At 47.7% G+C, this 25,611-nt stretch overlaps 1 protein-coding gene across 4 annotated transcripts in view; it reads right to left on the reverse strand.

Annotated features, from left to right (window-relative positions):
* The window catches only part of drosha (drosha ribonuclease III), a 68,407-nt gene extending 43,274 nt beyond the window's left edge, over positions 1–25,133 (reverse strand). For 2 of the 4 annotated variants that reach the window (XM_052054640.1, XM_052054637.1), the window contains exons 1-20: positions 25,014–25,125; positions 23,798–24,594; positions 23,373–23,444; positions 22,999–23,278; positions 22,780–22,921; positions 22,195–22,355; positions 22,019–22,099; positions 21,546–21,632; positions 21,332–21,418; positions 20,085–20,156; positions 19,709–19,790; positions 19,038–19,109; positions 17,127–17,296; positions 14,887–15,011; positions 11,381–11,480; positions 8,668–8,775; positions 5,286–5,393; positions 2,254–2,392; positions 2,090–2,150; positions 1,316–1,375 (exon numbers count right to left, since the gene is read on the reverse strand). In XM_052054640.1, the coding sequence (XP_051910600.1) occupies positions 1,316–1,375; positions 2,090–2,150; positions 2,254–2,392; positions 5,286–5,393; positions 8,668–8,775; positions 11,381–11,480; positions 14,887–15,011; positions 17,127–17,296; positions 19,038–19,109; positions 19,709–19,790; positions 20,085–20,156; positions 21,332–21,418; positions 21,546–21,632; positions 22,019–22,099; positions 22,195–22,355; positions 22,780–22,921; positions 22,999–23,278; positions 23,373–23,444; positions 23,798–24,582 (2,792 nt within the window). In that variant the 5' untranslated portion in view covers positions 24,583–24,594; positions 25,014–25,125. Of the gene's footprint in view, positions 1–1,315; positions 1,376–2,089; positions 2,151–2,253; positions 2,393–5,285; positions 5,394–8,667; positions 8,776–11,380; positions 11,481–14,886; positions 15,012–17,126; positions 17,297–19,037; positions 19,110–19,708; positions 19,791–20,084; positions 20,157–21,331; positions 21,419–21,545; positions 21,633–22,018; positions 22,100–22,194; positions 22,356–22,779; positions 22,922–22,998; positions 23,279–23,372; positions 23,445–23,797; positions 24,595–24,978 lie in introns of all 4 variants that reach the window. The other 2 variants (XM_052054638.1, XM_052054639.1) reach the window with 2 other exon arrangements.
* Between the last annotated feature and the right edge of the window lie 478 nt (positions 25,134–25,611).

The raw sequence follows: 25,611 nt of genomic DNA on the forward strand, positions 1-25,611 counted from the left end.
GTTTGTTCATCTCTATGCCCAATCATTGGCTGGCGACCAGTCCAGGGTGACGCTTGAGTCAAAAAGTGCACGAAGGGTGAATGCGTCCCAACAACGGGGTCCGAAACAGACATTTTGAATCTTGCTCTGCTCTTGAATCTTTTACCATATTGGCCCAAATATAAGACGGCCCTGATTATTAGACAACCCCCTCTTTTTCAAGACTCAAGTTTGAAAAAAGACTTTTTGAACACCAAATTAATTTTTATACAGAAAGTACAGTACATCTGAAACAAATTATAACAATATATTTGAGAGAAAAAGCATGTCATTTTGCCTCATTCAAATCTTCATATCTGAACATTTAAATATGTAAACTAAAGTGCAATCACATTCATAAAAGAATGGCTTCTGGTTTTTGAAATACAAATGACATAACTTCTCCTCAGCTGCCGGTTAACCTGGCCGATCTTTGACCCACTTTTCTCCTGATTGTCGCTACGTTTCAACATTTTCTGTTATCTCTTCTATTATTTTCTTCTCTTTTCTTTATTACCGCTATTTTTTTTTATTTTTCTTCTTTGTGCTACCGCTATTTTTATTTTCATTCTTCGTGACAGATGTTTGCTTTGGCCTGGGAGTCAAGTTCAGCATTCGCTTCAATGGTATCTGGCGCCATCTAGCGTCGTGAATGGGTCGAATGTCTAGACCCCGAATATAAGACGACCCCCACTTTTTTTTCTTATTTCAATGCAAAAACACCGTCTAATATTAATACTTGTTTTTGTTCATTTGTTTTAAATTACAGAGTTGAATGGATTCCATTTCATGCTTTTTCTACCAACTATATTATTTTGTGGGGGGGGGGAAAAAAATCATCCAATTTTGCGGTCAAATCCTGCTCGAGGAGCATGCTGGTCGTCGTAGGTGGTGTGCTCGATTAATAATGGCCACGTATAATTAGTCCAAGGCTGGGCTAAGTGGCGGGCAGTAGTGACCGACTGCGCGCGCCCAGCAGTCAATAACACGCTGAGCGTTGCAGACAGCTAATTGCAAGTTGTCATGACAGCAGGCCGGCGCAAAAAAAAAAAGATTGCAACATGTTTGGGGGAGGTACGAATTACATCCACGCTTCCAATTACCAGCAAATCACTGTCTCCGCACGTCAAAGGTGCAGAGAAGACTCGTTCGTGACAGACACCCAAAGACGAGAGAAAAGGGGGAGTGAAGTGGTAGGAGGTGGTGGGAAGGAAACGGCTGACAGTCTTGCCGTCGCCTTCAATTAGTGCTTGCGTCTATCAGGAGTGGCGGCAAGACCTTTTTTCCCCCCCCTCACCTGGTGAGGAACTCCACGACAGCATCGCCCAGGAACTCCAACCTCTCGTTGTGATTGATCCTGAGGACGAGGGATGAAAGAGAGCAACATGAAACACCCGAGAGAACAAACGCAACGCAGCGCACTCAACCAGAATAGCAGCGCATGGATGCCGATAATGCAGATAATGGAGACACTCCTCCCCCGACTGCTGAGCTCGCTGCCAAGGAGAAAGAACGCAAGGACGACGGCCGGCACTCCAGAAACGGTCGACACGTCTGCTTGCTTGTTCTGCCGTGAATACGCTGAGAAAAGGGATCTAGTGAATGGCCTTACCTTTCAAAACGCAGATTGTTTTTGTCGAAAAAATAATGGGGGATTTTCACGATTTTTTTTTTCTCGCTTCGAGAATAAGCTAACCACGTTTCGATTTGATGATGTCAATGGTCATGAATTGTTGCTAAGATTAAAATAAAGATCCCACAGGCACATCAAAATATTCATATCGACACAAAGTTTCTTTTAATTTATTATTATTTTTTTTTTTAATCTTGCTGACAATCAGATACGAAGGCAAAACCTCCCCGGCGAAAGTAATCCTGAGTGGGCTTTGGACCGCCCTCAAAACGCGCTCATTTCATTTGGGACGAGATCTCCCGTCCTTCCGTGACTACGAGTTAATTTTCCTGTCAGCAGGCCTGCCGGGAATCTTAATCACGAGGCCGCTACCTTTTGATTGCGCCCGCGGTTAGCGATAGCATGAAGACGCATTTGTGCGGCGGCAGGCGGCCTAACCTGGAGGGGGACGGGTCATCCTGGCCCAGACGGGACATGATGTTAATCAAAGTGTTGATTCCTATAAGGGGAAAAAAAAAAAGCAGCAGGGGAGCCCCCGGTCAAAGTGCAGTGAAAGAAGGAAGGGGTAGATGGGAGGAAACATCCGTCGCCAAGCTCCTCACCTTTCTTTCTCATGTACATGTGATGCACCTTCCTGTCGCCGTATTTGGGTTGGCGGATTCCGCAGTTGGACAGCGAGTTGCGGGCGTGGTCGGGGTTCATGCCGAAGTTGAGATGGTGACTGGGATGCGTCATGGCCAACTGAGGAAGAGGAAGATGTAACAAGCATTTATCAATCCTGCATTGAGTGAATGCCAGCCCCCCCCATACACAGCTGATCTCCCCTGTCAACTTGTCTCCTTTCAGACAACTTCAAATCAATTTCAAGCTCCAATGAGATGCATATGTAAAACGTGAACGCAAGTGCTTCAATATTTAGCGCGGCACAAGTGTCCCGCCGCTTTCAAGCCGCGAACACACCCGACCAAATTTTACCGCCATTGTACTTTCTGTCATCTGGCGTCTGTGCGAGACGAGCGGATTTCTTTGGCGCCTCGGCTGCACAATGACAGTTGGATACAATTTTGGAAGAAAAGAAGAGAAAACAAGTTGCTGCTGCTTTTCTTTTTTTTGTTGGTTTTTTGCCTCTTTTCTTTCCAACGTGTTTCCAAAAAAAATTCAGCGGTGGGGGCACTCGGATATCACCACAGTACTCAAGAAACCAACTAGCATCTACAAATTCCTTCTGTGTTTTTAAACATAGGACGCTGATTATACTGACCAAAACATTACATTAAAAGCATGCTCATTATTACTGTATTACATGACAACACAAATGACTTGCGATTTTATGACTTCATAACACAGCGACTCATTAATATTTATGAGGCGAGTATTTTAACGTAGCGCCTGACGAGTCGCATTACTTCTGAACCTAAGTAGCCACGACAACATAACATGCGAGTCCATGTTTGCAATAACCATGAATTAGTTACTCCGTCAATGTTATAGGACGTGCAGTCCAGCGGCGTTGCACTCCGCTTGCGTGACCGGCGCGGCGGTTGTAACATCATCGCCATGGTGACCGCACGCTGTCCGGGATTGGCGAAGAGGCGGCGCCAAACACCATTTATCATTTAGACAGACGGAGAGAAAAAAGACCGGAATGCGGTAGAATGTAATGCGGGCCCAAACAAGAGGCCTGGCGGAATGTCGTGGTGAGAGCCATGAATAAGAACAAATAAAATCGCAATGCATGCACAACCGCACGCATCAGGGCAGGGGGGGGGGGGGGGGGGGGGTGACAACACAGGCGGGCTTGGGGACGTGTACACTTGAATTATTGAGATCTTCTGTGATGCCTTTCATTGTGCCAGCGTGGGTCCAAAGTGAAGAGTGGGGGGGCTGAATCAACAGGGGGTGGGCAGGATGAAGGCCGGCCTTGATGATGCGCACGCATGCGGCGGGCGGCCGTCTAACACACTGCGATAACCCTGACCCCCCCCCCCTCCCCGTCCCATTTATTTACATGCTAAATGTTTAACAGGGAGCCTCTCAGAAGAAGAGCTTGGAAGCCTGCGGTGGGGCATGGGGGGGTGCAGCACGGAGGCTCTTGTCAGTTGCCTCATGCCATAGTCAACACACCGCCATCTTTTTCAGATTCCGTCTTGCATAAAGGAACCGAGAGCGGTAACTTGAGTAAAAGGACAAAGTTGGTGAACAGAGAATAACTTCTGTTATGATGAACTGATTGTACATTACACCCCCGCAAGTGACAGACACATGACCGCTGAGTCCAATCAGGGGTCTTATTATTTTACGCATAGATTTAATCAAACTTGTAGTCTATTTGTATGACTCCCCCACCCCATTACTTTGTTCATAATGCAATTTGTATGAATTCAGGGGCACCTTTCCACTTCTTTTGGTTGAACTACGAATCGTCTAAAGTGTACATGATCCCAAGAGAGCGAGAGAGGAGGTGATGTCAGGCTCTGAATGAGTGCTTGTCAGCCAGCGGCGAGCCTCCTAGCTGGCCAGCGTTTCCTTTTTCTCGCTCATTATGACAGCTTGTCATGGCACACTTGACAAATGGCCGATCGATATGTGCAAATTCCGGCATGCTGAGGCACCGGGAGCGCTCGGGCTTCTCACACAAACAGAAAAAAAGAGAGGTGTGAGTTCAACGATTAAAACTGCACCGTGCTGCGCTCTCTCATGCCTCGCTGATGTCACCTCCTCGGCCTCGTTGTGGGGGCTTTAAAGTGTGTGTGTGGGGGGGGGGGGGGGGGGTTGCACACCTACCCAGGGCTGTGACAGGGCAGAGAGCAGGCATTTGGCAGGAATGTACTGTCACCGCAAGACACAGCGGACCCGGCAAAGTTGTGACTTGGGTCGGCGCCGGCTACCTTAAGTGACTTCCTGGGCGCCGATCTTTCCGCCTGAACTGTCTGAGCAGAGGTGGTGCGGGTCCAAATAATGAGGAGTCTGCTGCCTCACTGGATGTGCGCATACAAGCCCAGATCTCACCGCGGGCAGGCAGGCAGCCTCAAACCAGCATGTGGGGCTTTGTCTTGTTGCAGTTATTAACTATGCTAGCCTTTAAATAATACAGCGGTGTCACGGTGGTGTCACATCACTCTGTCACTCTCCCGTCTCCAACTTCGTCTAAAGTCCGATACGGCCAGGCGCGTACGGATCCTGAGCATTGAGGCAACCCTGACGACTGGATGGGTTTGAAGGTATTCTTATTCGAACCCCACAGAAAAATTGAATTGAAATTGAATCTTGGCCAGCAGCACAGTCGGTAATGACCCGCAGGGCCAACGCAAACCAAACACTAGCGGATGACAATATGGACGCCTCGAGACGGACGTTAAAATAAATCCTTGATTCCCCCACACAAACATCGGATTTCCGAGCAACGCGGACAAATGCGAAACGCACGAAAAATAAAAATGCAGTGGCGGACAGCAGGACGGCTAAATGTATAGCTAACGAGACAGCTAGATAGCTGCATTTGCGCGAACATTCAGTAAGATTCGGGCCTGAGAACGGAAATGAAAACTTTTTGAGCTTGTGCAGCAGCTCCATCGCGACGTTTATGATTCCACATGTAGTTGACAAGTGTGTGCTTTTGCAGCGGGCGACTTACCTGCAAGAGGCAGCGCTCCTTGAACACGTAGCCAATCAGCTTGTCCAGGTGCATGAGGCACTGGTGGTAGCGGATGTGATGGGTGAGGACGGGCAGCATCATGGCGTGCTGTAGGGAGCATAAAGAGAATTCTCAAGGAGGCGGCTCAGGAGGGGGGGAACCTGAGTGGGGATCATGTCTGATATGAAAGAGGAGTGACGCAAACATGTTGGAGGGGGAATGTGAGATGAAGAGATTGTCAGAAGCAAAGGCTGAGAGCTGATAGCGGGCAGAAATCAATCAGACACTCATTATTTATTAAGTGGCGCCAGGCAACACATAGATGAAATAATCACAAACCAGATGGCAGCGGCGTGAGGGGGAAGGGGGGTCGGGAATGACGGACAGGAGGGAAAATTCACCTTGGGGCAGGGCGGAGGGATCGAAGCCCATTTGGCTGTGTTGACACACTTACTTTCACACATCCCCTGACTGCCTTCTGCAGAGAGACCGTGAAAATAATGGCGGCCTGGAAAATCAAGCCGATGGTCGGCGAAGAGGCTCGGCCATTAGCGATGGTTCACGGCGAGTCGACCGCGAGACTTAAGATGGCAAAGGCGGTTTTCACGACATTAACCCTCAGCCCACGCATGAGTGTGGAGCTCAGCGCCCATGTTTTAATTAGCGCTACGGGGCAAGGCGACACCGGTGGCGCCAACAGGTGTTGACAAGGAAACCTGGGGGCCGTCACGGGGGGGTTGGACATTTTTAAAGAGCCAATTAAACAAGTCGCATTGAGCTTCCGAACTGGTCTGATAGCCTGACTGACTGACACGATTGGTTGCAGAATGTCCATCCTTGAAGTTGAATGGAGGCAACTGGACGTTTCTTGGTTGTCAATGACGCTTAACCTTTAACCCCGGCAGTGTCACTTTCCTGTGTGTGTGGGAGGGGGGGGGGGGGCAGCCAAGACAATCTGAGCGCAGGAACCATTTTGGGACAGATAAGACCTTCTTTTGCACCTGTCAGAAAAAAGCTACACATCTTCATTTTTCCCCTGCAGCCATTGAACTCATTCACTCCCAAAGACGTTTTTAAACGTCTTTTCAGACTTGGTCCAGAACTGGCTGGTACTGAATGAGTTAATTGGTGCCATGATCCGGACACATCCCCAAATCTGATACATATGTTGGATTTTTATGCACATTTGGAAGAGGCCTGATTCCAACCTTGACCAAATCACATTGGGTTACTTTGGAACATTCAGTCTAAATCTAGCCAGAGGAACGCCGTTACGGTTTACCCTCGACACAAGAAAAATGAATTCCTATCAAACATGGGAACTTCCTGCACAGCCATTCACATGTGCAAAATTGTCAACCGAGGGCTGAATGGGGGCGGGGGCGGGCGCGTCTCTTTTTCAACTTGCAAAACAAAACTAAACAAGCTTCATTTTCTTCTATTTCCTGTGAATGCCGAAGAGCCTTCGCATGCCTCGTCATGAAGGACGCACAATGCCGAGGACAACAGCGAGTGAAAAAAGGGTGAAAATTCCCCCATCTCTGCCTGTAAAGTGAAGGCCAGCCCTTGGAAGCGCCTTTCAAGTGAAACAACCTTGGTGGTGTCGAGCGATGTCAATCACAAGCGAGGCCCATTTGTGAATTGCTTTTTTTTGGGGGGGGGGGGTAGAATAAAGCAAGTTTGGGCCCGAGATCTGCCTCTATCTCTCTGCGGTGCGACGCACGGTGCAGAGCGGAGCTCCTGAAATTATTCATGAACCAATTAGTCGCAGCAGTCCAGCTTAAAGCAAATATAATTGGGTGGCAATTATGGATCGGATCCTCTTTGCTAGACCTTGCTGCAAGAGAGGTCTGGCTTATGAGACAAGAACTTTCCTGTCATGCCTCTCCAAACGTGAGCAGCGGCTGTAGGCGATTGCATGCGAGCTCGCGCAAGAGCGCCAGGCTGACAATTATTGCTTTATAGTTGACGGGCGCCACAATTGGGAGACAAAAAAAAAAACAACGAGAGAAAGAAGCAGCAAAAATAAAAAGCAGTCGACACCGTGACATTTCACATTTATGAGCGACTGCCGTTTTTGGCCACCGCAGACCTATTTAGGTCTGAGACGGGGTATGATGAATCAATTTTTGATCATGCTGAATGGTGTGTGATATTTGATCAAACTAATGCGGTTGTGTACTCGCGACTGAGGCATAAGAAAGCCAGAATAGAGTGCCAGACATTTCACTTTGAGGCTTCAAGCTACCCAGTTCATGTTTACTGTCAAACAAAAACATCAAACCAAAGATAATTACACGTTGTCCGTATAAAACAACCACATAAAAAAAGTCAGCTAGCTGAATGCTGAAATATAATAAGACCCAGCGTGACTTTCTTCTTCTACTCTTTAATCTTCATGTAAGCGCGCGTCTTCATGCATGCATGGCACCACGCTGCCCCTATGAGGTCAAGGCGCATACAGCAGGAACTGTATTTATTCTATTTTTTTATTTAATGTTGAGTTTTGGTCGTTTTGAAACAAATTAATAATTGTGTTCAAAATAATCAAGATTATATTTTTTCCCCCCTATAATCTTAGATTTGGGATGTCATTTTCTTACTCTCAACTGCTGAGTGGACAGCAATGAGGTTCGTTAATTCCCGTCTTGAATTTTGTTGAGTTTTCTGGATTTATTTTCAACGATAGAAAACAACCACAGCATAGGATTGTTTCTTCCATTTCCAAATCGCTCTGGAGGTCAGGGGAATAGTTCAAGATGCGTGCTTAAGTGTTTGCCTTGAAGCAAACGCATGGAGACGAGAGTCGATGTGAGCGCGAGACAGACTTAAGTGGTCTCGCCAAACGGGAGTCAAGTTGTCTACGAGCAAAAGTGTCGGCGCGCAAGGCATGGCCGGGCTGGGGCCTTAATGAAGGGGGGGGGGGGGGGGTGAGGTTGCACAGGCGCAGCGGGGAGTCCACTTTGGCCGCGCGCATCTCGGGCGAGGGGGCATGACGCAATACGTGGCAACATCACAAGTGTCTCTCTCGAGTGCGGCTGAGCAGTCAACCTCAGCCCACCCGCGTGTGTTGTCGCGTCTCAATGCCACCGAGCGCTACATTATTGACAGCGTGCCACAACCCACTTGACCAGTGAGCTTGCCATGTTCGTATCGTATCTGCTGGGATTTTTTTTCTTGATTTGTGCCGAGTATCTATTGGATTTGTAACTAGTATCGGACGGTTGAATGATTGATCGGTCAGGCACTGGTTTAAGCTATTAATATGGGCACGTATGTGTGTGTGTGTGTGTGTGTGTATATATAAACGCACACACACACCCTACTTGAAAGCTGTTAACAGTGAGTGTCAATGCACACGACTTGCACAAATCCGTGTTACCTGACAGACGTCAGAGCGGATGCCGGTCTTCCAGAATCCCTGGCTGCTGAGCTCCACTGTCACCTCGCGGCGCATGGTGTTCTTCTGACGGATCTTCTGAAGAGCTTCCTGCCAAACAAGCACCCGGTCAATTATTGATCAATGGCAGCAAAGCTGACGGGGACAGCAATCATCCTAAAAACACACACGCAACGCCCCCTTATTCCCATGCTAATCTCAACCCGTTTCATTCACGCTGTGCTCGCAGGTGGCATGCGCCGCACACCTTGAAAGCATTGCCGCGAACGGAGGCATTGCCATCGGTCAGCTTGGGCTGCCAGCGGGGTTTCGTATTGAAGCTTGAGCGCCGAGCGAGAGCAGATGCGCCTGCTTCCGATGAGGTGACAACAGGTGTCAATCCCTGTTATAAAGGTGACCGCCTTCCCCCATAATTATACAATCGCCAATGGTAGGCCAAAAATCACGGCTGGCTTTGTGTCTTGGTTTGTTTATACACGCTTTGGGACCAACCAATTGCATTTTTAAGTGTGGCATGCTGGCTACTTCTAGTGGAACATTAAACACTACAGTTTAAGTTATAGTTAACTTTTTAAAATCGAGTGCAGTCCATTTAATTACAATTCAGTTGTATTCAACTTTGACTGTGCGTCCATGTCATCTATTATGGTGTAAACAAATTGGGAGAACCACTGGCGTAAGCGGTCAGATGTTCAGAAGCGTTTTCTGACTTCCACGCCGACCCCCAGGAAAATACACAAGTCATTGTATCCATATAGCAGCACGTCAGCATACAAGTGTATGTGCGTACGCGCGTGTGTGTGTGTGAGAGTTGCATTCAGCCCAAGACGCAATCGACTCCCGGTGAGCCGCTGCAAATGGAACGCCAGGAATTTTTGCCTCGCCGAGGAAATAAGAACAACAAAGGCATGAATAAATAATGCCAACCGACTTTGAACTCTGCATCAAAGTGAACACACTCGCCCCCGCCGCCGCCACAAGCATGCGCGCACACACACACAACTGCATCGTTGCAAATGACATGGAAATATTTGTGCTGCATGGGCACGGGGAAGGTCATGAGGACTAATTAGTGTAAATTACAAGGCTGGTCGAGAAAGCGGTCATGGAAGAGATTTTTCTTTTTTTTTTTAATACACCTATGAGGGCTTTTGAAGGTTTATTTTTGTCCACATATGACGTCTCACATATCCCGTAAAATGTTCATTTGTGGAGATGCAGGTATGTACACGTAACCAAATGGTATATTTGCATGACGTGAAATGTCTAAGATGGGTTCTCAGATACTGGACATTTGGGGGAAAAAAAGGGGGCAGAAGCATTTAGTGTAAATCCAGAGCGAGATTGGAACTAGCAAACTATCAAAAGTCGAGTGCATCATCAAAAAACATTCAGCATCCCGATCAAAATGAGATACTGCTGGTGAGCAAACGATGAAAAAAAACGGGGAAAATCCTGTCGTGTTGAGCTGAGAGACATTAACAGTCCTGACTGCGGACGTGATAGTTATTCAAATGACCACTGAAACCAAAAGAAGAGGGGAAAAATGTCAATTTCATGGTCACAAAAGAAAGCTACAAGACCCTGTGTGACCCCCTTATCGCATGCTTTTGTATTTGGGAGGGTGGAGGTGGGGGGGGGGGGGGGATTAGAACAGTGCTTAAACAATGAAGTCAGACCGTGCGTGTTTCCTTCCAAAAGCCACTTTGTGACATCTAGACACACGATACATATTGCACATGGAAACCCGCTAGACCAAAAGTAGCCTCCTTGGGGGAGGTAATGTGTCCTGACGGGCCAGCTAACACACGCAAGCTGAAGACACAGTGCTCTACCTAGCAGCGTGTGTGTGTGTGTGTGCGTAATTGCTGCAGTTTGACAGCAGGACATTCAGGCCCTGTTGGCCAGAGAGCGACTTAGGAAAGCAACTAATTGAGTCCCAACTTCTCGCTCCCTTTATTGGGTGTGCTCATGTCAAACAGGATGTGTACGTGCAGCTGAGGTTGTTACAAGGAGTCCCTGAAGGGTGTAGGGTAGAGTGAAAGGGGAGCGTGGGGGGGTGTTGAAGTCTTTGAATATCACCTGAACACAACAAATCGCCATCCTGCTCTGACCTTCGCAGTCAAGGCTTTTAACGCATCGAAAAATGACGAGCGTACAAGGCACTAAGCGGAGCCGTACACGCTGAAGGAGAGTGAGTGGGGCGATAGAGAAAAAAAAAAAAAAGAGAGAAAAAAAGAGCAACAACAATTAATTGAAAAGAGACAAGCGATATTTACGAGATGCGCTCGAGTGCGCCAAGCTTGTCACGTGCAAATGAGAGAGGACTGGAAATGAGCTGGTGGCATTTAGAGAAGCCCACAAAGAGCAAACTCCTTCATTTGTTCCTTCATCAAAAGCGGCGTCGCTGCCACTTGGGATGTTACGGGGCGGATATGAAAAATGAAATCACAGGATCGGGACCGAGCCCTGCTGCGAATGGTGTAAAAAAAAAAACGCCAGAATGTTTTGGAAATGTCGACATGAAGCATTAAGTTTCAACCGTGAGTATTCCACACCGTGGTCGCAATTCATTTTTGAGATCACACTTTTCATAGTCCCCTTCAAAACAACGGGGATGATTCGATTTGGAAAAATGTAGACTCTTGAACTTTGACTAGCCTCGCGTGTTTGTTTTTGTTGTGCACGAGCTCACCTCCCTCTGCATCAGCTTCTGCTTATCCAGTTGCTTCACCTTGGGGCTGTTGGCAAGCAGGTGGCGCAGTTTCACGTAGCTCTTCCACAGTTTCTGGTATCTGGCAAACCGGGAAAGGAAGTGCGGAACAATGAGGCTAAAAAGGATTCCAACTCCAACTCCGCAACAACACATCAATATTTCATCCACGGCCCCGCCTGATATTTCACTTAATTGGAGAGTAGCCTGCAGACGGGGCTCCATTAGCTCCTTTTGTTTCGGGGGCGGCAAATGTCCGAGGTTTGCGTGTCTGCCGCTTGAACTCCGAGTCGGGTTCACCTGCCTCGGACTTTCCTTTTTTTCCACCTCGGCTGCTCCTCACTTTCATTCTCCGTTGTCTTTGCGCTCATTTGCATGTGAAAAGAGAGTCGGGTGTTATCGGCAAGGTGACACGGAGCCACCGCAGAGTACCCCACCCCCTCCTCACCCCTCCACCTCTTACGCCGCCACACCCGTGCCCCCACATTTTCAATCAGGCCTTCTGATTGATGCACTGAGTGTGACCGTTCTGCTCCCATTCAGCAGACTTTCTCCTCATTTAGCCAGAATTATTCAATTATGATTGGTGGGGTGGCGAGTTAAGGTGGGGCAGGCTTGGCCGATCGGACAAAGTGAAAGGGCGAGAGACATACGCAGAGATATATCGAGTGTGTATGCGTGAGCGTGAGTGAGAGAGGAAGGCAGTGGAGGTGGGGGAGAATAGAAGAATTATAGAGCTTTAATACCGGAGACTTCATTAGAGACCGAGGCGAGGGAATGAGACGGCTTAACGGCTGCGATTATCAGCTCCCCGCCTCCGCACGGAAGCGTCCTGAGCAGAAAAAGGAGAATGCGAGGGGACGAATATCCAGCCTGGGAGGCCCACGCGTCCCCAGTCTGCGCCGGTGACCTTTCCGGAAGATCCGACCTGATCTCTCTGCGGCGCGCTCGCCCCTTCCAAGCTTACATTAGCATATGCTAACCCTTCCTCTGCACACGGTGTTATTAGCCTTCCTCATTAAGTTGTCTTACACATCTTGAGTGACACTTGACAGTCAAAACAGGGATCAAACGAGGGGATCGGAACCCCAAATGTTGCTTGTTCGAGCAAAATCGATTCGTTCCCAATTACTCGATCTATAGAAGAATCGATTAGAAATATTCAAAAGCTGCATGTCTCAGTGTCAGTCAAATTGTGAGTTTGAATATGGGCTCAGAACGTCCTTACGTAGATCGCCCTGTGTCTTTCATAGAAGCCTGGTCTTGATCAAAGTGTGCTGTCGAATTTTAGACCCCAAAACTTGCCTTTAATTCAGAAAAAAAATCTGGAAAAAGTATGATGTGCACATCATAGAGGTTTTCAGGTCAGCCTTGTTATTTGGCAGACAGGACTTTTTGTGTTAGCCTTGGATGCTCTGTGTCCCGCTCTGCCTCACTATCGCAAGGTGCTCCACAGGGTTCAATTTTGGGGCCCCGGTTGATTTCAACGCATTTGCTGCCACGGTGTGCATATTAAGGACGCATGAAGGTGACAGAGCGCTCATTTGTTGGGTTGTACTCTGCAACGGGGCCACATCATGCAAGTTGCATTTTACAAACCCAAAGAACCCGGTCCAGCCTCTCTCAGTTCTAAGTGTCTTGACGTCATAGCCAGTAATGTTCACGTTAAGATGTTAAGGCTCCCATGCGGCCACTTCCTCCTCCACATTATTCCCTGGCCTTTGACTTGTCACCTCCGTGCACACCACACAGGAGGCTTGAGGGTCCAGCGAGGGTGACAACACACCAGGGCATCTTCAGTCCAGCGAGTTAATAACGCATGCTGCGTCCATGGCCTCGCCGTCGACTCCACAGCGCCACAGATCATTAACGGTGGCGGGTAAAGCCTATGCGCCAACGCCACTAATGATGTCCCAGTCTGTCCATAAATTTGTCACCGTGTGCCACTTGGAGTCATTTGACATGGCGGCAGGGCGTGCGATGGATGAAAGCGCTCTGTGGGCAGGCGGCGAGGGGTGAGGACACTGGCGAGTCGGGCAGAGGGAGCACAAATTAGTCCTGACTAATAGACCTCCTGTTTGCATCCTCATGGTGCCTCCCGACTGTGGCCAAAGAGGAGAAATTGTGTTCATTAGAATTAAAGACAGATTCTCGAAAATGGGCAGCGCGGTGAACTACTGGTTAACATGTCTGCCCCACTGACCTGACATTCAGGGTTAGAATCCCAGCTCCTGAAAGGGGTTTTTTCCCCCTCTCACATTCCATGTTAGCCACACCAAATTGTCCATAGATGTGAATAGGAATACTTGTTGAGACACAAGTGATAAATATTCAGTCGATACAAATCTATCATTGATCCTTTGCAGTATTTAGACGAAAAAATGTCACATATTGTACATGCAGTAAAGGCAAGAGGGAAACGTTTTAAATGATGAATTGTCTCCTTGAAAAGCCAATACATGTCAACTCGCACAAGTTTTTGGCATCACAACTCCTCAGGGAGAGCAGCTTAGATGATCTTCGGTACCGCTTTTGTTAATTATGCAGCAGCACAATACACTATTCCCACCTGCGGGCCCTGTGTCGTGTACGCAGCATCACTATGTTCAGGAAATAAACCGCGCGGGCTCCCGTGGCGGGGCCACCCGACAGAGGAAAGCGGCACCCGTGACGACGCATGCGAAAATGTCACGCCGCTCGTCCTTACCAACATCTATTCCCTTCTCTAATCTATCAGTCTGCCCGCACTTTGCCTTCCGCAAACTATCCACCTTCTGATAGCGGCGCAGCACACCGGGGGGGATGGCGCCCGGTGTCATGGGAGACTGTTGCTGAATAAGGGAGGAGTGGGAACAAGGGAGGCAAAAAAAGCTAAAAGGAGCTGGATGACATTTATCTTGGGTCCGACCACATTGTTTCTCAGTTTCTGTGAAATGATGCTCCTGAATTACTGGAAGAATCACCTTCAGTTCCATTTACACCAAGCAGGAGAGTATTTTGATCGACAATTTGTCAAATTTCAAACCCATCTTCTATTGCCGCCCTCAAAGTTTTAGAGGATTTGATTTTGAGGATTTGGCATCCGAGTTGACACTCTTTCCCTCTCATATTCAGCAAATTGCATGTTGTGTCAAGTTTAAGTCCATAGAGCAACTGTTCACCGTAGTCTCTTTCAGTTTGTTTGTTTTTTTTTTTCAATTAGCAGGCACCAAGGGTCCCTAGTTCACAGTTACGTACCTATGGTGGCGAGAATGGCTGAATTTGGACTCAAGTTGTAAGTTGCCTCCGAGAAATGCAGTGGTAGATTCATAATGACATAATACAAATGTGAAACAAACAAAAAACACAAAGTATTGTACTGTGTGATAACTTGTACTCATATTAAGCAAATACAAAGCAGGCAAAAATGTCTTTGGAATATTCACATCCGCAATCATCAGTCAAGTTAAGCAGCCGCTTAGCACGTACAAAGCAACGACAGATCTTACTGAGGGTCTCCAGCGTAGCTGAGCTGGGCGGGCCGTATTCCAAAATGAACGATGATGGGGAAAGTGATGACGTCTGGGTTGAACTGCTCCCGGTCCAGCTGGTCGATCCGCACCGAACTCGGTTTCTGGGGAGCGACAACACAAGAGGGTGAGCGTGTTAGGGGTGTAAACCAGCTCGGCGACCGGGACGCCAAGTGGCAAGCGGACCCGCCGACGCTCGAAAGCGGGAGAAGCGTCCTCAGGTAGCCTTTGGCACCTTTGGCGAGGTCAGACGAAGTGACGGAAGCCTACGCGGCGTGAGGAACTCGGCGGCAGATGGCTGGAGACCCTAAGCTCACCTTGCAACAGTCGCATTCACGCCACACAAAGTAAGAAAAAAAGGGGGATTGCGTGGTTTCTTTTTTAATTATTATTGTTGTTAATGACTTGACTTGCTTGAAAACTCAACCTGATTCTCGTCGGTATCTTGTAGCTCATTTGAAATCTGAAGGATAAGGCTTTCGGCTTTCGTATCACTTGCTGCAGCCGTTAAGTTCACCTCTGATGTAAACATCACCAAGGATAATTCCTGGAACCATGCCGCTCATCCAACGCAGTGCCCTTGCACGTCCACAATGTGAATGCTCCTAATAACCACTACCCTTTGATTGACAGCTGATTAACCACCACCCCCCCACCCCGCCCCCGATCACATGAGACCTTGGCCAAACACAGCAGAGGACATGTCTATCTAATGAGTGTACGGTAACATGGATGGAGCAAATATCTGCCGATCTATACATGCAGTAAGACGGGAGCAGCGTCAGAAGAATACCGTGATGATTATTTCACACATTAATCTACATTATCAACGTTGTGAGAGTAATTTTTCTTGTTGTTGTTATTTGCATGCACAAAAACATTTATTTTTGTGCATGCAAACGCTTGGTTTTTCTTCTTTCTACCCCCCCAATTTTGCTGCTGTAGACTGTAAATTTCCCCAGTATGGGACAAATAAAGGATATCTTATTTTATCTTAATCCTATCCTGAACAACAATCGAAATTGAGGAATCCGAAGGAGAAAATGTGATATATGGACAAACAAGTATTGCCGATTTCCTTTCACTTCCGCGCAGGTTGAATGTATCCCAATACATTTGCTACGATATAAATATAGCAACAGTCGGTAATTTATGATCTCATGCCTCGCTGCTCTGATGGAATTTTCCGGGTCAGCGCCAGGTCACCCTGCAAAAATTGGACACTGGAAGAAGACGAGAAGCCCAGGTAAAGAGAGAAGCGTTTGTGTGGTGCCAAGACCAAATTGTCATGAGGAAAATTGTCTATTTTTTTTGTTTTGTTTTTTTTTAGCATTGCCCATCTGCCTAGTATACATGGTTAAGGATAACTTCCTGTCTGAAGACACCCTGGAAATGGTCAAAGACAACACACAATGACCACCTCAAATGAAAACGTTGCTCTCCCTGTGGCTTTTCATGCCACGGCTTCTTCAGACTTCTTTTATGGGCCCGGTCGTGATAGACATGCCTCCCAAATTTCAAGTCGAAAGTGAAACTGGCTTTTGGGGGGGGGCGGGGGGGGGGGCTGAATTTTCAAGGGAATGCTAGTGAGACAAATTTTAATGGTCACAATTTCGCCCAGGATGAACCGGCCCGGAAAATCTCATTCACTTGTAACTCTTAATGAGGACACGCGTGACCGAAAATGGATGGACGTCACCCTGGTAACTTTGACAAATAGATGAATAATGCAGTGGAAGTGATATCTTCTTTGGATCAACTGGGACGGCTGAATGTTTCGAGATGATTTGATGATGAACCCCCCCCCACTCTTCCCCGTCCCCTCCCGCCGCCAACCCTGACACCGACCATTCAGAGCTGCCTCGGGGAGGAGCTGACTCAATAAGTCACGCTCGCCAAAAGGTCGTTGGTATGCAACGTTTTAAGCCGGCCGTGACATCGCATCACCTTCACCCGGACAAAATTACTATACGGCCTCTCAAAGGCTGGTGCGACAGAGGTGAGCCAGCGCCACGGTGACATTAGTGCGTGGAGTGGGAGGGGGGGGCCGGCAGGGGGTGGGGGGGTGAGTACTGCATGACGACAGTAACAACCGACGCCCTTGGGGAGAAGAGGTGAATGTGCCGGTGTCACGGGCTAACGGGACAAACGGTACGACGGCTTGCGGATGCCCTTGGATTGGCGTCCTACGGCCAGAGACGAGACAAAGCCTTACTGACCGAGCCCGGGTTGGTGACGATCATGCCCTTGCACTCTTCCGCATACTTCTGCCACGCCAGCTCCTCCCACTGCAGCATATCGGCGATTTGCTCCTCGGGGACCAAAGGCTTGCTGCTGCTCAGGAGGTAGAGCAGCACCTGGTGCATGGACAGCACCTCCTTGCCACCATCTGCAGAAGCACAACTATGAGCTCAAAGCCGAACGCAACACAAGCAATTTTAGAGGTCCAAGTTGAAAAGACGACGCGACGCTATTTTTATCCAAGTACAGTGGACATATAAAGGCGACACACCTCTGTTCAAATCCTCGGTCCTTTGTTAAATTAAAAAAAGATACCAAGAGAAATCGACATTTATACCATTCACCCAAACAACACAGAAAAAAAAGTATTCAATGAACAGTTTCAAATTAGCACAGAAAGCATGCTAGCACATCTGAACAAGAGGGTGTGCACACTTGTGCAACCACATAGCATCAATGATTTGTTGTTACTTCACCCGCATGTGTGCGTGCATGTCAACATACAGAGGAACCTCTCGAGTTCAACAGCAGCTCCAACGTCGCCTGAGCCGGATTTCAAAAGAAAGGCTCCCAACGGAAATCATGCAAACACCGGTAATCACTTCCAGGTTGAACAATACAGCCGGTTAACAATACAGGCAATGCTCTCAAGTCATGTCATAAACTGTGCGCTGGGAAGTGAGTATCCAGATGGTGCCTAAATTACGGTTCGAAAAAAAAAAAAGCTTTTTCATGTTTGACATTAACCAAATATGAAATTAAATATGCATTTCATTTGTTGAAAGTAAACAACGAATTCCCACAAAGCAAGGTGTAATATTTGAGAAATTCTCACACTGGGTTTTAATACACTGACTCTGCTGCTCGCCACTTTAGCATCAACGCAAAAAAAATAAAAAATGTCAGCGCATTGACAAGCGGCTACATGAGTGAGCTCAAGCACAACGTCGACCCCATGATGAGCACACTCACACAACACAAACAAAAACATAAATAAAATGCAGGGGAATGCTTAAATGCGAAAGAGTGTGCACGTGGGTCAAGTAGAGTGGGCTTAACAGACACGTATGCAACATTGATTGACCTGCATAACGTGCGCTTGCATATGGACGCGCACGCTCGGCACTTGCAACTGGAAATGCATTCGGACGTTAATAAATGCATGCCCACACACTCTCGCTGCGCACACACACACAAACGCCGCATTGGAGTAGTCTTGTGCTTTTTGTAAAAAGAAGTGTATAGGTGTGAAAGGCCAGCTGAGTGAATGAAGGGTGGGGGGTGAAATTGCTTATTGATGGGAAGGCAGGTAGGTGGCTCCATTGCCAAAACAAGCGGTCAGCGAGAGAAAGAAGTGTGGCAGTACAGCTGCGCCATCTAGTGGTAAAAAGAGGTGATGCGCTCTTTCCAGGATCAACGTTCAACTGAGATGGAAAATCTGCTGGGTGGAATATTGGTTGGCACATCTGCCTTACAGGGTTGAGGTTTGGGGCAACGACTAATAATTTTGAGTATGTTATCCGTCTTGTGGAATTGTGATTCCAATAAAGAACGGAATGATGACCAGACTGGTCGTAGTCATTTACCAGTCAATACTGCTTAAAAAGACAGGCAGAAAAAGTGTTTTACAAATAAATAAATACTGTGGTGGTGAATATGATAATGCGCACCCATACAAAAAGGTTGCTTAGAGCTGAATATCAGCGTGAATTCTTGTCAGTGTTTATTGACCCTCTATCGATGTGTGCCCTGCAAGTGAAAGCCCAGGATGTATCCGACTCTCGCGCAAAATCAGCTGGTGATAGATTCCAGCCCACCTGGAAACCTGCTGGCCACCAGAGGAAGAGGAGAAAAAAAAAGTGGACAAAGTAGTGACATTCACGACTCACCGGGTAGGAATCGAACAAAACGAGGCATGAAGTGGAAGCGCTGGCATCCGCCAACATTCTCCCAATTTGGGCCTGGGGACGAGATGCAACAAAAAATTTAAAAAAAAACACACACACACACACAAAAAAAAGTGTGATTAGAAAGCAATCATTAAAAAGCTTTATCGAGAAGGATTTTGAGCTTTGATAGCGATTTGGGGCAGGTTTTACACACTTGTGGCATTGTTTTCGGTCTGGGCGATTCAGCAATTAGTTTTTAATTGCTTGCAATGACTTTTTTTGTTGTTGTTTTTTTTAGAAACTGTTTTTGGGTGGGCATTTAAAAACGGTCACTATTGTGGATTGAGCAATGTGGTTGATATATTCGGATCTCTTCTGACCCCTGGAGCCTGGTCAAAGACAACAAGACAAAAAAAAACGATATATTGGTTCAAAGCTTGTTTGGGTCTTAGGAGAAAAGCAAATCCCGGAAGGTAAAAAAATTAATGAATTTTGACCAATGTCATTGTCACTTTTGAAGAGGTAGAGTAAAAAATGCATTAAAAAAAAGAATGTTATTTTTAGGGCCATTTGGGCCAATCTTAAGTGTTACGACGCATAATTCAACTCTTGGAACGCAGCCTGGGAAATGTGGAGCAACTTTCTGATCTTGAGGCCAAACTCCAAGGTACCTGCGAGGTTCCAGTCGTACAGCTCCAGAATGTCCCGGAAAAGGAAGGAGGCGAACAGCTCCAGGCCTTGGACGCAGTAGTTCTGCAGACGAGAAAACCAGCATGAGCGTGAAACACTCGGCGTAGGCGCACAATGAAGACCGCCTTTTATGCCAGCCAACGCGATGTTCCAACTTTTATCGCGTAAGCCACCTTATCGACGCCATCATCCCTCTCGCATCTTCTAAAAGGATTAGCACCTCGGCTCAGGAGCCGCCGAGGTGTGAGAGGCGACGCGTGGCTCAGCGGCTCAAGACACTCCAGATAAAAAACAAAACAAAACCAAAAAAAAAAAGGCTGCTAGATTAAAAAAAAAAAAAAAAGAGCTTGCACTGACCTCGGGCGCCATCTCCTCTATGAAGTGGATGGTGTAATCTATGTTGAAGCGGATCACCCGGCACAATGGAATCTGGGATGATGAAAGGAGCAGAGGAGGCCGTGAAGAAAAGGGACGCGCTGACTCATTAGCGCCGCGCGAGGCCGAGGTGACGGCTTTGCGAAGGGAACTCATTAAAAAGCTCGACTTTGGCAAAGCGCCGCAGCGCGACCCGGGGACGCCGTGGAACGTCTCACGCTCACGACATTTCGACACCTCAAATATCACTAAACAGATAAGCCTGACCGATCCCCGTGGCTTTAATCTTTCGGTTACACCCGCTTTTCCTGTCCGAGCGGGGGCACTTTGAGAGATTAACCTGCGAGACACATCCAAGGCGCAAACCAGCAAGCGGGGCGAATAACGCCGCTGCTCCGAGCCTTTTAATCCCCCCGAGCTGCCACGAAGCGTTTAACCCACGTTTTAAAAGGCGAAACGGCTGAAATGATCCAGTTAAAATCGCAGCTAATGCTCAGGACACCCCCTGCTGCGGGAAATATGCACCCGAAAGGTTGAACATTCAAATTGGCGTGAAACCGCGGCAGGTGATGAACTTCTGCGTCACCTGCTTGTGCTCGAGATGACCTCGCTCGGCTCGGACTGACCTTTTCGCTGTTCAAAAAGAAGAGCATTATACTTTTTTTAAGGAACAAATAAATGTCAAGGGAAAAAAAGCGACTTCTTGAATGGAACAAATATTCCAGGGCTACTGGTATGACGTCATAGGAATGGACCATGTGACATTATGTCCAATATTATGTCCAATGTGGACATTACGTTGCACACTCCTGTTAGACAGTGTTCGCCCACCTATTCACAAATTCATTTATATTTCTAGAGTTCCCTCAAAACGACGATCAAACCTCTCACTTTAAGAAAAAGCAGGGGACATTCATGACCCCCCCAAAAAAAATTCTGTTTACAGTTGAATTTGTGACTCTGCAAGGCAGCGCATCTTGGCGACAAGGAACTATGTTGAAGTGACTGCTCGACGAGTGGTGTACTGTCAATTGGGTCAGAGCCGCGTTTCATCTCGTTTGGGATCTATTTACAGTTTAAACGATTAACACATGAAATGATCAAGCGGTGCGAAAATTATTTGTGGTCCCTCATGGATGTGTTAACAAAAGTTGAAATAGCTCGGCTGAAGTTAGCATGAAGAAGAGTACACGGAGAGTCTACGGTGCCGTGGTGATGGGTGAGCTTACACTGGTGAGACGAGTGTGGGAGAAAACGGAGAAGCCCTCAAATAGATACTCGTGGTCGTCGTAGTCGATCACAGTGGGACGGTCCGTCTGGAACGCAAGCGCAGGGCAAGGACACAGAAAGAGCAAAATTCACGCTACAAACATCACACAAGTCTCGATCATGTCAATGCTCGGCGGGCTGGCAAATGTGGGTGTTTTGACATCGAGTTGATACCAGGAAGTTGGTGGGCGGAGACACGGTTATCCGGTAGTGGAACAACTTTCCAGCGTTGTTGTTGAGCCCCCGACATGATTCGACAGGCTGGAAAACACAAAATCCCCAACGTTCAAGCCGACCAAAATCACAAGCGAGTAAGGAAACACAAAAGTGAATAAAATCAACCTTTGTTTTTTTTTCTTTGGCAAATAGTCTTTGAAAATCACAAGGTCAATTGTGACTTGTGCTAGGCTGCTACATTAGTCACTCCGAGTTCAAAGTGTATCCATTTTAAAAACATCCTGCACCTCATGGATCATTTGTAATTTTTGTCCAACCACTAGAGGGAGCCACACCACTTTGACAATCACTGCACTATTAAATTGTTTTTGTTTGTTTTGTCTTGTTTTTTGCTGAGGCACGAAATAAAGATGCTATGATGAGCCACACTGAAGATGGCATAATGGGGGTGGGGGGCTTGTTCCTTTCACCTCTTCCCCTGGGTAGATGCTGTGACGAATGCCGGTGCGTCGGGCCTTGGCGCTGCACTTGCACAGGGGGCCGTCGTTCATCTGGATGAAGGCAAAAAAGTTCAGTAGATCAGATGCGCACCGAAATGACAAAGGGACAGAACTGAGGGGGAGGACGAGGACATGGATGAGCCCACCTGTCCCGGGTCGTTGTACCAGAGCTCCTCGTGAAGTCGATCCGGATGCGCTTTCTTCCTCTTGATTTCGGCAATGACGTCAAACAACTCCGAGTCGGAGCTGCTGGAGCAAGAACTTCCCTCTTCGTCCGACTCGCACTCCGACTCACTGCTGCTGTCGCCTGAAACGTGCAAGTTCAAATTCACATGGTGGTGGGGGGGGGGGGGGGGGGGGGTGCAAAAAAAAAAAATACATGATGCCGCTGTATTGTAAAATCTAAATATAAAACACAAAAGTGAAAATGTGGAGAAATCAACTGGTTCAATAAAATGTAATTAATCCAAGTCACAAACACGTACATCTATTTGTGTGTTGATGGGAGCCATTAATTAAGGGCCGTGGTCAAGTGAGTGACATCAATAACTGTGGTTCCGTTAATTATACCCTCTGGCAGGGCCGTTTAATTGTACTGCCTGTCGCTATAAATCACTGGCATAGACATATGAACGCAGATACATCATTTGTATAAAATAATAATTTTAGGGCCAATTTTCCACAATATATTCGTGCTTGGCAATCACTAGTTTATTCAATAGTAACCATACCGGGATCCTCGTCCAGTTTGGTCTGCGGCGGTTCCCATTTGGGTCGAGACTCCTTGGCTCTCGCCTGCCGCTTCCCCAGCTCCTCTTCAAAGCGCTCATAGAGTTCCCGCAGTTTACTCGTGCCGACGACAGTCGAATCTCCCTGACGGGGGAAAGAAAACAAGTGCATGAAATCAAAGCCACAGAGACGAACGGAATTGTCACACTTTGAGTAAATACCACTTGATCCATGGGGTCGTTGGAGTAGAAGCTCTCGGCGTGGGTGCAACGGATCCAGGCGGGCTTCAGCAGTTCATCATCCTCAGCCTCATCCTCGCCTCGGTCCTTGTCCCGCTCGGCTTCTCCTGGCTCTCTCTCAACACCGCTGGCGCACTCCTCGGAATCTTTGCCGCGGCCGAAGGATTGGCCGCGGTCTCGGCATGGGGTCGACGAGGACTCGGAACGGCGGTCCCGCTCCTCCTCCCAGCGACTGCGCTTCCTGTTTCTGCTGGTTGAGCGACTGTGGACGGGGGGTGGGGGTGATGTTCAAGGTCGAGACATCAACAGTAAATACGGCTATATAATTGATGACAAGCCCAGAGGATTCTGCATACCTGCGAGGCCTCTTTCGGTGGTGTCGGTCAGGTGACGGGGTTTTTCGACTCTCGCGGTGGCGGTAGCGCTCTCTATGCGCACACAAAAATGAAGAAATTGAGAAACTTCAGACAAGAGTTACTACCTCTGAGGGTTTGTTTTTGATCCTTCAACCTGATTTTTATGACAAAGATTGAGTAGTTTTACTTGATTTTAGTTTTACGAAACCACTTCACTCAAAATATGTGGAATGAACAATTGCTAGTGAATTCATTGATTACACGGAGAAAAAGATTTTGGTTTTAAACTGTATTTCTCTTAAATGGGCCAATTAGACCCAGACAATGGCAGAAGGGCTCAAATTTAAACAACAAACCTTTTTTAAACCCCAGAAATTAACACGAAGCAGAACGTATATTTAAGCCTTGGGGGAGGTTTCGTTTACCTGCTGCTATCGCGGCTCCGACGTGAGCTGCCAGGGGACCGCCCTCTGTCATACTCGGATCTGTACCTGCAGCCCTCCATCCGGCCGTGCCTTTCTGGGCTCCTGCCGCGGTCCTTGCGCTCGCCGAGAATGTCCAGACGGTGCCTGTCGCCATGGCCACTATAGCTCCGCTTCCGGTAATCATCACGGTAATATTCTCGCTCCGGGGACCGCCTGCCGATAGCACTGGACTTCTCGTACCTGTACTCTCCCCTATGGTGGAAGCTCTGCTCAGGTTTGAATGGACCGGGGCTCTGGATGTGTTCCGGTTTGAAGGGAGGGGGAGGGAAAGGGGGGTGGGGAGGATGGGGGTAACCCATGTGGTATGGAGGGGGGTAAGTCATAGATGTAGACGACTTTGGGGGCGGCAAGGGCGGCGGGGGTACAGGCGGCATCATGTAAGGGTGGTAGGCATTCGGCGCCATCAGGGAGCCGGCTACGGGGGCACCGGGTAAGGGGGGAGGCGGAAAGCTAGGCGGCTTGGCGAAGGGTGGACATACTGGAAAAGGGTGAAGAGAGCCGGGCGTAGGGGGAGGCACTGGAGGCGGGTACGACATGAAGTCAGGATGTGGTGGCATGTAGCCGCCGCTGTTCCCGTGGAAACCTGGCATTGTGGCAGCTTGAGGGTCATAATTGTGTGGGGGTACAACGGGGAGAGGAGGTGGGGGCCTCAGTCTGGGGGCTCTGTAGTTTTGCCCGCAGGGCACTGCTCCCCTGGGTACCCCAGAGTCTTGATTGAAAGACATGTCTGTCGGGTGCTGAAAAAAAAAGTGGTCGGAATATTATATACATTGAAGAACAACAACGTAACAAATGTCACGCAACATAGCAGTGGACCTTTTCATTTGGATTGTACAAAGTTATTTTTTTTGCCTCAGTAGTTCGACAAACACGTAGGAGAGAAGGACAGCAGCACACAAATTATGAAGCATAACGTGATTTTTATACAACCACAATGAAGATTCCAAAAACACAGAAACAGTCCAGCGTATCAATAATTAAATGACAATCAAAAGAGAAATGTAGACATAATGTTAAAGCAGAGAGGTAAGAACTAGCCCCGAACATCATCGGTCCGTTAGCGACCCAACATACAAGCAAGCTCGCCGCACCACCGAGCAAGAATACTTGAAATACGTTACCTTAACATTTAAATACTGAACGGTTCGGTACCCACCTCAACAAAGTCTTTTCGTAACGTGAATAAATAAAAAATGTGGACAGTGTGAACATGAACAGGTTATCACAAATGTCTGGTAAAACGAGTGCTTCCGTGTTTCCAGTCGGAATGTTCATGATAAAACGCATCGATGGACCAATCAAAGGGCTCACTTTCAGTGACTGGCCAATGATAAGGCTTTGCGATGTTTTACTTCCTGTATGCCTGTACCCGCGCGCGCCTGTCATGGACATGGACACACATAAAAACACACAAAACACACTCACACAAAAAAACCTCACAACACACATATTATATATAGGTGAGTCCATGGGGTCACCACGGTCTTTAGTCATTTTAATCATTTAATGAGGGCAGGAACAAGTCTTCTTTGATATCGACACTTCGATCGACGGACAAAATATTGGGTACACAATGCACATCTTGAGGAGCTACTGTATAAAATACTCATCTGAGTTGACGATAACACAATTCATTCCTTATGAAACTATCATGCCTATGCTGCTTTAGCATTCGTCTAATGTTTGCAGTGACGTACGATTATAACAACTGCGTACATTAAAGAAAATAAGCAAAACACACGGATGTAATTTCA

The sequence above is a fragment of the Hippocampus zosterae genome, chromosome 20 (assembly GCF_025434085.1).
Source record: "Hippocampus zosterae strain Florida chromosome 20, ASM2543408v3, whole genome shotgun sequence".
Classification (NCBI taxonomy): Eukaryota; Metazoa; Chordata; class Actinopteri; order Syngnathiformes; family Syngnathidae; genus Hippocampus; species Hippocampus zosterae.